Below are 13,240 nucleotides of genomic sequence, written 5' to 3'. Positions count from 1 at the left end.
TAACAGCTTCAAGTTCATGACTTTACGCATCACGTAGCCCCATTTCCTTGAGCATTCGTAGCCTAGTACATATTCTCTAATTTCTTCTGGAGAACTTGGAGATCTTTTTCATTTCTCACATGGTTGTACAGGCTAGCATCTATCCATTGGCGTATTGTACCCAATGTCTGCTTTTTTATTTTCTCTCACTGCCTTTCTTTCATTTCTTCCGGCTTTGCACTGTCACCTTCAATTAGATCGTATAGATCTTTGCAATTAAGGTAGTCCTCCATTCTGGATTTCCACATTGAATAATTCGAATTTGTCAATTTGATCATTGCCCCGTCGTTAGCCACGTCGAATTCTGAATAGTAACTTTGTAGAAAACTGACAGAATTTACCAACCAGAGGCTCTAATATCAGTTGTTGGGATTCTAACTTATCCCGAGTAGGGCCCGCGGAGAAATGCTTCAATAATTACGTATTGGATATTGACGATCGAATCCACCAGAAATAATAACCACGATAAAAATTAAATAATTACCGTAAATGCCAGATGAAAAATTAGGACACCGAGATTTATGTGGTTCACCCTTCAACTGTTATGGGTTACGTCCATGAGACAAAAACTCCGAATAATTCTTCCACTAAAAATAGTAGTTACAAAAGAGATTACAAAAATAGTGGTACTCTAAGTGTTTTTGTAACATCCCTTCCCGGTCCACCCGTTAACTCAAATGAACCGAGCTGAGACGCTACAATCTGGTTGAACCTATGTCCTTTCATGCTAATATCATGTTGTATGCTGATTATGATGTCAAGCTGTTGCTTTTTACATTAGGAAAATATAGATATGTACTTAATATTTTTACAAGACATGATACTAATTTTCAAAATGAAATGGGCCCAACTGTGTGCCATGTACATGCCATGATAAGGATAGACAGAATCAAAATATCCAAATGAGTAGCTACCCTGAAGACTGAGTCTTCCACAGATGAACTGCAGCAGTTGTAAGCTGATTCTCTACGGTCCAGTCTCGAAACCTACGAGTTAAATAAATAACTCGCTGAGCAAATAATGCTCAGTGGATATCTCAATTTAATAAGAAATAAAACAATAAACATATAAGCACACATATCATTATACTTTCATGATTTTACCTGCTGTTCATGATGCTGTATAAATTTTGCAACTTTTATTAACCATCGTATACTTTATAAATAATAAATCACATAACTGCATGGCTCCATAAGGTTATAGTGAAACCAAAGTGATAAGAAAAACTGTATGAACTGTATGAAACTGGATGAATACTGTATGGCTGGGCTGTTATGGCCCGTATATAAATCATATCCACTCAACAGCCTGTAGCTGGAGTACCAAACTGTATGGGGTGCAGATCTGCTATCCTATGTCGCGACATAGTCTTATCTACGTGGTTTCTGCCTAACCTTAATGGAGCATATTATGTGTATTGTGATAATACAAGAATTATTTAGAAAATATCTAATGAGGAATAATGCATACCATTGATAATGTATAAAGTAACTTGCATGGAAATACTCTAGCTATTGCACCCGCGATGCAATTCTTACTAATATTTATGTAACTAAATTTTACCATTCAGATTAAGGAAATTCTTAGTTTGAATTAAGTTCACTTAGAAGGTAAAATGCAGTAATAATTTTCGGGTGAATGAATCTACATATGCATTCCAACATCATTTCTAATGTGTTCTTGAAATCTGCCAGACAGCCTGTACATGTTTCACAAATCCTATCATAACTCTTTCTGTATACGTCCAATTTAGGTTATTCTAAATTCTATGGTTAGCTAACATCTTAAGGTACAAAGTTTTCTTCTATCACATCTCTTAATTACGTTGGCAAGGTAGTCACATATTGAGCTCAAGTAGCAACTGCCAGTCTGCCCTGCTGTTGGTTTCCAGCCTGCCCAGTTTATACTATTTTCGTCATATCTCTCAATTTATAACTCCCATTTAGGTGATTCTACATTCTATGGTTAGCTAACACATTAGGCTACAAATTTGTCTTCTACCACATCTCTTAATTACGTTGGTAAGGTAGTCAAACATTGAGCTCAAGTAGCAACTGTCAGTCTGCCCTGCTGTTGGGTTCCAGCCTGCACAAGTTATACTATTTTGGTCACAGATCTCAATATATAACTCCAATTTAGGTGATTCTGCCTTCTATGGTTAGCTAACACATTAGGCTACAAATTTTTCTTCTACCACATCTCTTAATTACGTTGGTAAGGTAGGCAAATATTTACCGAAATGAGCAACTTCCAGTCCGTCCAGACTGTTGATTTCCAGCCTGCACAGTCTGTACTATTTTGGTCATATCTCTCAATTTATAACTACAAATTAGGTGATTCAAAAACTCATGGACAGATAAAACATAGAGGAACAAATAACTCTTCTATACCACTTCCTAATTCCATCTTTAAACAGAGTCAAAATCAGGGTGAAGTTACTGGTCAATGGTCCAACAAACTGGGTTCAGCATGAAATCAATATCTACTTCATTCATTCAATTCATCCCATGCTTTATCACCATTTACAGACCTCTAATTCAACATTCAGCAATATATGTTTTCATTATCAACACACTACACAAGTTTTCATGCAAGAAAATGTGAAAAACTAAAAGAGATATCAAACCTTCAACCAAAAGAGCTTTAAATCCTCTTCTTAGCTTCCTTTTCTTCCAACTTTGAGTTCCCCTCTCCTATACATAATAACTCTTAGAAATTATCTAAAATATCACAAAAGTATGAAAATCAAGAAGGGCTACTTACTTGGATAGAGTTCTAGGTTGAATTTAGTGTTTAAATCACATGAAAATGGATGGAGAAAGGAAGGAGATGAAGAGAAAGATGAAAGGAGATGAAGAGGAAGATGAAGATGAAGAAGACGTTGAAGATGAAGATGAAGAAAATGAAGAAGGCAAACTGAAATGGAAGTCTCGTGTAGTCCAAATTTATCTTTGATTGTGTGTTAAAAATTACCAAATAGTATCTATATTTTCCATATGTTACATTTTAATACCTAAACTTTATATTTTAGTGCAAGTAAGTCCTACTCCTTAGACTTATTTAAGTTACATCCCATTCTACCCCACTCTGGATTTAAATGGCTCGAACTGGGTTCTTGTTCGGCCCAACTCGACTCGACTCTATGCAACGATTCGATTCAGTAGGATGTTACAGTTTTTCAAAAACACCTCAAAATTACAATCCTCACTATTTTCTCTCTTTCCCAATTTTAGGAAACATTTCCTAAAAGTTTCTACACTTAACTGTGTAGATCTTTTCGTTTTATGTTTTTGTATATAGTTTAGGAAAATCCTTCTCCTATTTAGGGGACGCGTCATTAACACGTCCACCGAATGGATGCGTTAATCACGCGTCCAAAATTTCAACAATTTTTTTTTCTTCTTTGTTCTGCGGTCTTCTTTGATTGCCAAAACAAAAACGTGTTGTTTTATTTTTTTTTCTTTTCAAATGTGTGTGGGTCCCAAATGTCGGAGGGACCCCACAACAAGGACTTGTGATCTACACCAAAAAATAGAATTTAAATTTCAGATATCTGTGAGAAACTCTCCCCAAATTTTTAAATTCAAATCCCTAATCTTTCTACTTATCAATTTCTTCAACAAAACTGAAAGTCAATTGAGCAGACGTATTCTTGTTGCTTTCTTCACGTGTATCATTTACATTACTCTGTTTTTTGCACAAAAAATCAAACATGCAAATGCAAAAATCAAACGGTCGTGGAAGCTCCATTTTGACCAAATCAATAGATTTATAACTTCAAAGTTAACTTAAAATATGAAAGATATATTTGGTCCGATTTGAGCTTCTAACAAGTTTCACCGTAATGGGTTAAAATATTACATGTGTCTATATTGCAGATAAAATTCAAATCCCTAATCTTTCTACTTATCAATTTCTTCAACAAAACTGAAAGTCAATTGAGCAGACGTATTCTTGTTGCTTTCTTCACGTGTATCATTTACATTACTCTGTTTTTTGCACAAAAAATCAAACATGCAAATGCAAAAATCAAACGGTCCTGGAAGCTCCATTTTGACCAAATCAATAGATTTATAACTTCAAAGTTAACTTAAAATATGAAAGATATATTTGGTCCGATTTGAGCTTCTAACAAGTTTCACCGTAATGGGTTAAAATATTACGTGTCTATATTGCAGATAAAATTCAAATCCCTAATCTTTCTACTTATCAATTTCTTCAACAAAACTGAAAGTCAATTGAGCATACGTATTCTTGTTGCTTTCTTCACGTGTATCATTTACATTACTCTGTTTTTTGCACAAAAAATGAAACATGCAAATGCAAAAATCAAACGGTCGTGGAAGCTCCATTTTGACCAAATCAATAGATTTATAACTTCAAAGTTAACTTAAAATATGAAAGATATATTTGGTCCAATTTGAGCTTTTAACAAGTTTCACCGTAATGAGTTAAAATATTACATGTGTCTATATTGCAAATAAAATTCGTTGCACGATCTTGTTGAGGGCATTTTAAACATTTTAGCCCGATACAATAAAAGTTGTGCTGAAATAAGGCTCAATTTACTCTGTAAATTTGCACCAAAATAATAAAGATCTATTTTTTTTAAAAAAAAATTTAAATATTTTAATTAACAAAAATCATTTTAAAAGTTTAAACATAAAAAAAGAAAAAAATTATTTCAGAAAATATAATAATTATATGAAATTGTAGGAATAATTCAGCCTTAGGATTGGGATAACCGCCCTAAGTATATTTTATCATATACATATATATTGTATTTCAGTTCTCTAAAAAAAAAATTTTATTTTGCCTTTAACTAGGGCCTGCGACGGTTCTTGTAGCTTTGCCGACGTGTATCATTTCCATTACTCTGTTTCTCAACGAAAGTTGAAGGTACAAATAGAAAAATTAAATACATGAAGCCTTTATCCTGTTATTTTAATTTTGCTAATTGTATCCAGCGCAGCTGACAACTTGGGGCCTAATAATATAATTTTAAATTATATATATATATATATATATATATTAGAAAGCAAAGCATCACCACTATAAGATTCCTTCTCCCCCAACGTCTTGTCTTCCATATTAGCTGTTCTTTAGTTTGCATTTCTTATACTATATTTTCACAGGCTTCTCTCTGTACTTGGTTGTGAGGAAAAATGGCAGCTTCATTTATCTCTGCTGTTGCAAGAAGGTAAGTCACGATCTTACAATTTTCTCTCCATCTGTTTATTTCCATTTCTATAAGCTTTTGTATTTCTTTTCTTGTTGATGATCATAATGAGCTTTTAAAACAAAAGACTTTCTCTGTTTGTTGGAACTCATGTGATATGAGGGCAGACCTAGAAATTAAAACTTAAGAGTTAAAATATAATTTACTGAAATTTGAGAGACTAAAAGATAATTTTATTAAACTTTTTTTTTTGAATAATAATTTTATTAACTTGATAAATAATTTAGGTAATTTGGTCCAGATTACAACCTTGTCACACAAAGTAAATAGGAAACATATACTTTCACCTGGATTGAGTCATGGGATCTATTATTTTTTTAATTTAATTTTGTACATTTTTTTCGCGTAACCTCGTGTCCTTTTTATTTTGAAATTAATTTCACGACATTATTGTTATTTTTACTAAGAATTTATTATACGAAATTAACTGCTTTGACAGTTGGTAATTGTTTTAATAGTATTTAAAAATTAGTAATTGTTTTAAATAACTTTTTAGTCACGTGGTTAACTTTTTATAATAAAATGCTATTTTAAGCTGTAAGGTTGGTCTATACTCTATATTCATAGAAACACTATAAAAAATAGTATTTAAATGAAAAAAAATCGCTTAAAATTTTTGTTTATCACCTAAATTAATTTATTTCATTATAATAAAATATGCAACAAAAAACCACTAAAATCTGCTTAAACATATTCCGAATTAATATAAATATATAATCAATTAATGGGTATTGCAGTATAACATCATCAATGATGCAATGACGTAATATTTCACTTATTTTGTAAAAAAAAAAAAAAATGCAGGTTAGAGGGAAAGGTAGCCCTAATCACAGGCGGCGCTAGCGGCATCGGTGAATGCACCGCCAAAGTCTTTGCCCACCATGGAGCCAAATTAGTGATCGCTGATGTTCAAGATGAATTGGGCCAAGCAGTTAGTCAAGCCCTAGGCCCATCAAACTCTACCTATGTCCATTGCAATGTCACAAATGAGGCCCACATAAAAAATGCAGTTGACAAAGCAGTTGCTACCTATGGCAAGCTAGACATAATGTTCAACAATGCAGGAATTGTTGATCCCAATAAACCCCGCATAATCGACAACGAAAAGGAAGACTTTGAACGCGTTCTTAGCGTTAACGTAACCGGAGTTTTCCTCGGGATTAAACACGCTGCCCGTGTTATGATTCCCGCGCGTAAAGGAAGCATTATTTGTACAGCTAGTATAAGTTCACTTGTCGGTGCTGCAGCCTCTCATGCATACACTTGCTCAAAACATGCTGTTTTAGGACTTACGAGAAATGCAGCAATTGAATTAGGCCAATTTGGTGTTAGGGTGAATTGCTTGTCGCCATATGCTCTTGCTACGCCTTTAGCGACGAAATTTGTAGGGCTTGATGATGAAGGACTAGAGAATTTGATGGATTCACTTGCTAGTTTAAAAGGTGTGACACTAAAGGCTGAAGATGTTGCTAATGCTGCACTTTATCTAGCTAGTGATGAGGGTAGATATATTAATGGTCATAATCTAGCAATAGATGGAGGAATTAGTATTCATAATCCATCATTTCAAATGTTTCAGTACCCACCTGATGACCACCAGTGACTGAGGAGGAAAGCGAGGAATTAAAGTTAGGGGTCTAAAAAGAATTTCAAGAGTTAAAGGGGGGTAAAATTGAAAAGTTTATTATTTTAAAGGGTAAAAATAAAAAAATATATTTAAAATTTTATGAGATAATTCTTAAAAAAAATTTTAATTAGGAGGGGGCGGGTGGCGGGGCCAGCCCCCTAGCTTCTTCAGTGCACCATGTGCTTAATTAATAGTATTTGTATGACATGTCTGTTTGAACTGTTCTATTTCTCTGTTTTCTTTTTAAATAATATGTTGAAAATACTAATAAGATATTAATAGAACTCTTTTATGGTGAGTTTGATGTATTTGTAATTTGTGGTTTTCAACTCTTACTAAAAATATATTCTTGAAGAAAAAAAAAAAATTTCTTTGAACCTAATTAATTTCAATCCAAACTCATAGATTAGATTAAAAATATATTTGTAATAACTTCAAATTTCAATTTTAGCTTTTCCCTTATAATTGAAATGAAAATATAGTTTTTTTTTTTCCAAGTGTGATCTTTGATCAACTTCATGTTAAAATTTTGAACAATTAACGCAAAAATACAAGGTATAATTACAGAAAAGGAGTAAATTTGACCAATAATCGGAAATCAATTAGAAATTCAATTATTGAGAAGTATAATTCCTACTTCGGAAGTATAATTTTTATGTGTTTGGTATGCAAATCAAGTGAATTGATCTTAAACTACAAATTACAATAATATCTAGATAATAGGATAAATTAGTAAATTAATTGCACTTAGCTAAGGAAGTGCAACTTTCCTACCCATATCTAAGGAACTTACTTACCTTACTTCTCTTGTGTAAGGAAAATTGGATGATCTACTTCCAGAAAGTATAAATGATAATGCAAACTAAACACAAATATTTTATGCACTTTCCGAAAAGATGCACTTCCTAAAAGTTGCACTTTCCTAGTCTACTTACCCCCCAACCAAACGCAATTGCATAACCAAAATAGAAATAAAAATAAAAATCTTTGATATATACAATAAGTTGAAAATTTTGGATGAAAGAACAAGAGAATTAATAGAGGTGTCATGGGTTGGCATGTCGGGTTTGACATAGATTCACTTAATATGCGATATGATTATAGTCAAACCAACCAGTTTGATAATTTTGTCAAATTTTTGAATGCTGGTACGACATGAAAATTAAACAGTTGACAGGAATACTAAATATGTAATCTATCTAATTAAATAGGTCATGTGGTTAAAAAAAAAAAAAAAAAAAACATGACTCACTTAACTCAAATCAAGCGTAGAAATACATTATTATGAACAAAATGAATTTGTTCTTCAAAATCAAAATAAAAATCATAGAAAAATTAATATTACAATAAATTTTTTAACTAAACACAAAGCACATAAAAAATACACTTCACGCGATTAAAGTAAACTTGATTGCTCTCTTTGTTTTATCGCCGTTACAGCAGAAATATCTCCTAAATTTGCAACCACAATCTTCATATTCCAAATTAATAGTCTCCATCAACCTCAATAAAATTATCAGTTTATCACGAGTCGTAGCCATCTACATCAAACAGTCAAATGAATTATATAATAAAAACCTTACACGCAAGCTTCAAGAGGCTTGTTCACAAACCTTACACGAGGACAAGATCAGAAAGCTAAAGAAAGTTCATAATTTCGTTTAAACAGTAGTAGCTTAACACCAAACCTATCCTAAAATTCAAAAATTAACTTCAAAATTTTTAATTAACCAATTTTTGCACCGTCATTTTTTTTTTTTCCTTACTACGACAACACTTTTTGAGCTATTAGGTTTTAGCATTTTGACCGAGAGAAGACTCTTTCTCTATTAATTATATCTTCCGTAACATAGTTTTTACGATAGCGTTTAGAGATTGGAGGAGATTTTTATATGAAACATGAAATGCTTTAACATTGAGCATTTTACAAAATTAGTTAAATTTCTTTTTTTTTTTTTTTTGCTTTTATTTAATTGAAGAGAATACTGACGATTTGGTGATAGTGTACTTACACCTAGATATGTCTTTCCCATATTCTACAATCAATTTCTGTAAGTCTTTAAGTTTTTCTACAAAGTTCATATGGTACTTCACTCAATTGCTATATTGTAATTTTTATTACCACTTCATTTTTAATATATATTTTTTTTCAGTTTATTTGTCAGATCTAAAGAGAGAGAAGAAAACGAAAACAAAAAAGGAGATGATAGAGGGTGCGGAGCGTCTTAAAGACGCGAGAGTGATTGGACAAAACTCTTTTGGCATCTTCTTTTGCATGTGAGAATCCACTTGCCTTCCAGTGATGTGGATATGAATCCACTTGCCTGCCAGTGATGTGGATGATGAGAAAGAGGAAGAAAGGGGGACATGATAATTATGGTAACATAAATTAACAAGTAGTAGTAGGAAAGGACTATGAAGGTCTAGAGGATGATGATAATGAACAATGGTTCAAATCCCAATCAAGAAAAATCAGAGTAATCCAATCAAGCACATAAAAACTGCGCACTCTAGATAAGTCTAATTCTATTTTGATAGTAAATCGTCAGCTAAACTTTTTTTTTTTATCGATAATATGTGTACATTACTCTATTATTAATATACAAGAAGTACAATATTGATAAGTGTTGGAAAACTCGCTATTTTTCCATCTTTCGGACCGACTTCAAACAGGAATAAATGAGAAAAATAAAATGATGACTGAGAAATTAAAGAGAATAAATAACACAATAGTTTAACGTGGAAAACTCTCCAAGTGAAGAAAAACCACTGTCGTTGCCAAACGACAATCAAGAAAAATATTTACTATGCGGCAAATTGTTACGACTACAATTATAAAATATTTTTCTACTCGATACCCTCAAAACACTCCAAATATTTTATACTCTAAGGAATATCAAAAGACTTGCTTTAAATCCCTAATATAAAACTCATTCAAGTATTTTTAATGTGTTTAAAAATCTAAATATACTTCCTTTTATAGCCAATTCAAACACCTTCAAAAGCTCATCTCCCCACGTGAAATTGAGCTAAACTATATATATATATATTTTTTTTCAACAAAGGCGGCTCACAATAAGGTGGCTATCATTTTATCTAATTGAATTATCCACGAAAAATTAACTTCAAAATGGATACCTATCGTATCGGTCAAACACATAAAAAATAGTCATAGGGGGAGAGAATAAAATTAAATTACAAAAATACTTAATGATTATAAAAATAACGATGTAATAAAAGAAAAGAAATAACGATTTCTTATATATATATATATATATATATATTACAAAGCAAAGCATCACCATTATAAGATTCCTTCTCCCGCAACTTTTGTCTTCTATCTTAGCTGTTCTTTAGTTTGCATTTCTTATACTATATTTTCACAGGCTTCTCTCTGTACTTGGTTGTGAGGAAAAATGGCAGCTTCATTTATCTCAGCTGTTGCAAGAAGGTAAGTCACGATCTTACAATTTTCTTTCCATCTGTTTATTTCCATTTCTATAAGCTTTTGTATTTCTTTTCTTGTTGATGATCATAATGAGCTTTTAAAACAAAAGACTTTCTCTGTTTGTTGGAACTCATGTGATATGAGGGCAGACCTTGAAATTAAAACTTAAGAGTTAAAATATAATTTACTGAAATTTGAGAGACTAAAAGATAATTTTATTAAACTTTTTTTTTGAACAATAATTTTATTAACTTGATAAATAATTTAGGTAATTTGGTCCAGATTACAACCTTGTCACACAAAGTAAATAGGAAACATATACTTTCACCTGGATTGAGTCATGGGATCTATTATTTTTTTAATTTAATTTTGTACATTTTTTTCGCGTAACCTCGTGTCCTTTTTATTTTGAAATTAATTTCATGACATTATTGTTATTTTTACTAAGAATTTGTTACATGGGATTAATTGTTTAGATAGTTGTTAATTATTTTAACAGTATTTAAAAATTAGTAATGGTTTTAAATAGCTTTTCAGTCACGTGGTTAACTTTTTATAAAATGTTATTTTAAGCTGTAAGGTTAGTCTATACTCTATATTCATAGAAACACTATAAAAAATAGTATTTAGATGAAAAAAAATCACTTAAAATTTTTTTTATCAGCTAAATTAATTTATTTCATTATAATAAAATATGCAACAAAAAACCACTAAAATCTGCTTAAACATATTCCGAATTAATATAAATATATAATCAATTAATGGGTATTGCAGTATAACATCATCAATGACGCAATGACGTAATATTTCACTTATTTTGTAAAAAAAAAAAAAATGCAGGTTAGAGGGAAAGGTAGCCCTAATCACAGGCGGCGCTAGCGGCATCGGTGAATGCACCGCCAAAGTCTTTGCTCACCATGGAGCCAAAATAGTGATTGCTGATGTTCAAGATGAATTGGGCCAAGCAGTTAGTCAAGCCCTAGGCCCATCAAACTCTACCTATGTCCATTGCAATGTCACAAATGAGGCCCACATAAAAAATGCAGTTGACAAAGCAGTTGCTACCTATGGCAAGCTAGACATAATGTTCAACAATGCAGGAATTGTTGATCCCAATAAACCCCGCATAATCGACAACGAAAAGGAAGACTTTGAACGCGTTCTTAGCGTTAACGTAACCGGAGTTTTCCTCGGGATTAAACACGCTGCCCGTGTTATGATTCCCGCGCGTAAAGGAAGCATTATTTGTACAGCTAGTATAAGTTCACTTGTCGGTGCTGCAGCCTCTCATGCATACACTTGCTCAAAACATGCTGTTTTAGGACTTACGAGAAATGCAGCAATTGAATTAGGCCAATTTGGTGTTAGGGTGAATTGCTTGTCGCCATATGCTCTTGCTACGCCTTTAGCGACGAAATTTGTAGGGCTTGATGATGAGGGACTAGAGAATTGGATGGATTCACTTGCTAGTTTAAAAGGTGTGACACTAAAGGCTGAAGATGTTGCTAATGCTGCACTTTATCTAGCTAGTGATGAGGGTAGATATATTAATGGTCATAATCTAGCAATAGATGGAGGATTTAGTATTCATAATCCATCATTTCAATTGTTTCAGTACCCACCTGACCACCAGTGACTGAGGAAGAAAGCGAGGAATTAAAGTTAGGGGTCTAAAAAGAATTTCAAGAGTTAAAGGGGTTAAAATTGAAAATTTTATTATTTTAAAGGGTAAAAGTAAAAAAATATTTAAAATTTTATGAGATAATTCTTAAAAAAAATTTTAATTAGGAGGGGGCGGGCGGCGGGGCCAGCCCCCTAGCTTCTTCAGTGCACCATGTGCTTAATTAATAGTATTTGTATGACATGACTGTTTGAACTGTTCTATTTCTCTGTTTTCTTTTTAAATAATATGTTGAAAATACTAATAAGATATTAATAGAACTCTTTTATGGTGATTTTGATGTATTTGTAATTTGTGGTTTTCAACTCTTAATAAAAATATATTCTTGAAGAAAAAAAAATTCTTTGAACCTAATTAATTTCAATCCAAACTCATAGATTATATTAAAAATATATTTGTAATAACTTCAAATTTCAATTTTAGCTTTTCCCTGATAATTGAAATGAAAATATAGTTTTTTTTTCCAAGTGTGTGATCTTTGTTCAACTTCATGTTAAAATTTTGAACAATTAACGCAAAAATATAAGGTATAATTAGAGAAAAGGAGTAAATTTGACCAATAATCGGAAATCAATTAGAAAATTAGAAGATCAATTATTGAGAAGTATAATTCCCACTTCCGAAGTATAATTTTTATGTGTTTGGTATGCAAATCAAGTGAATTGCTCTTAAACTACAAATTACAATAATATCTAGATAATAGGATAAATTAGTAAATTAATTGCACTTAGCTAAGAAAGTGCAGCTTTCCTATCCATATTTCAGGAACTTACTTCCCTTGTGTAAGATCTACTTCCAGAAAGTATAAATGATAATGCAAACTAAATACAAACACTTTATACACTTTTCAAAAAATTGCACTTTCCTGGTCTACTTACCCCATCCAAATGCAATTGCCTAACCAAAATAGAAATAAAAATAAAAATGAAAATATTTTTTTATATCTACCTTTTCTTTGGTATATACAATAAAATGAAAATTTTGGATGAAAGAACAAGAGAATTAATAGAGGTGTCACGGGTTGGCGTGTCGGGTTTGACATAAATTCACTTAATATGCGACATGACTCTAGTCAAACCAACCAATTTGATAATTTTGTCAAATTTTTGAATACTGGTACGATATGAAAATTAAGCAGTTGACAGAAATACTAAATATGTAATCTATTTAATTAAATAGGTCATGTGGTTAAAAAAAAAAAAAACT

At 31.8% G+C, this 13,240-nt stretch overlaps 2 protein-coding genes and 1 long non-coding RNA gene across 3 annotated transcripts; 2 read left to right on the top strand and 1 right to left on the bottom strand.

Moving 5' to 3' along the window:
* Positions 1–788: 788 nt before the first annotated feature.
* Positions 789–2,975, bottom strand: LOC149498138 (uncharacterized). Its single transcript, XR_016319700.1, has 3 exons — positions 2,803–2,975; positions 2,666–2,732; positions 789–1,025 (listed from the first exon to the last, which is right to left on the bottom strand). It is a non-coding gene; the product is annotated as an uncharacterized LOC149498138 (long non-coding RNA).
* Positions 2,976–5,083: 2,108 nt separating this feature from the next.
* Positions 5,084–7,203, top strand: LOC105635868 (secoisolariciresinol dehydrogenase). The gene is made up of 2 exons (XM_012218990.4): positions 5,084–5,239; positions 6,083–7,203. Exons 1-2 carry the CDS (start codon positions 5,205–5,207, stop codon positions 6,879–6,881), a joined length of 834 nt encoding a protein of 277 aa, XP_012074380.2. The 5' UTR covers positions 5,084–5,204; the 3' UTR covers positions 6,882–7,203.
* A 2,994-nt stretch (positions 7,204–10,197) lies between these two features.
* On the top strand, positions 10,198–12,235 carry LOC105635869 (secoisolariciresinol dehydrogenase). Its single transcript, XM_012218991.4, has 2 exons — positions 10,198–10,356; positions 11,194–12,235. Exons 1-2 carry the CDS (start codon positions 10,322–10,324, stop codon positions 11,987–11,989), a joined length of 831 nt encoding a protein of 276 aa, XP_012074381.3. The 5' UTR covers positions 10,198–10,321; the 3' UTR covers positions 11,990–12,235.
* The last annotated feature ends 1,005 nt before the right edge of the window (positions 12,236–13,240 follow it).

This window comes from Jatropha curcas, chromosome 2 (genome assembly GCF_041381405.1).
Source record: "Jatropha curcas cultivar XTBG-Jc1 chromosome 2, XTBG_Jcur_1.0, whole genome shotgun sequence".
NCBI lineage: Eukaryota > Viridiplantae > Streptophyta > Magnoliopsida > Malpighiales > Euphorbiaceae > Jatropha > Jatropha curcas.
Note: the sequence above shows the minus strand (reverse complement) of the source record. Positions and strands in the feature narration are given on the sequence as shown.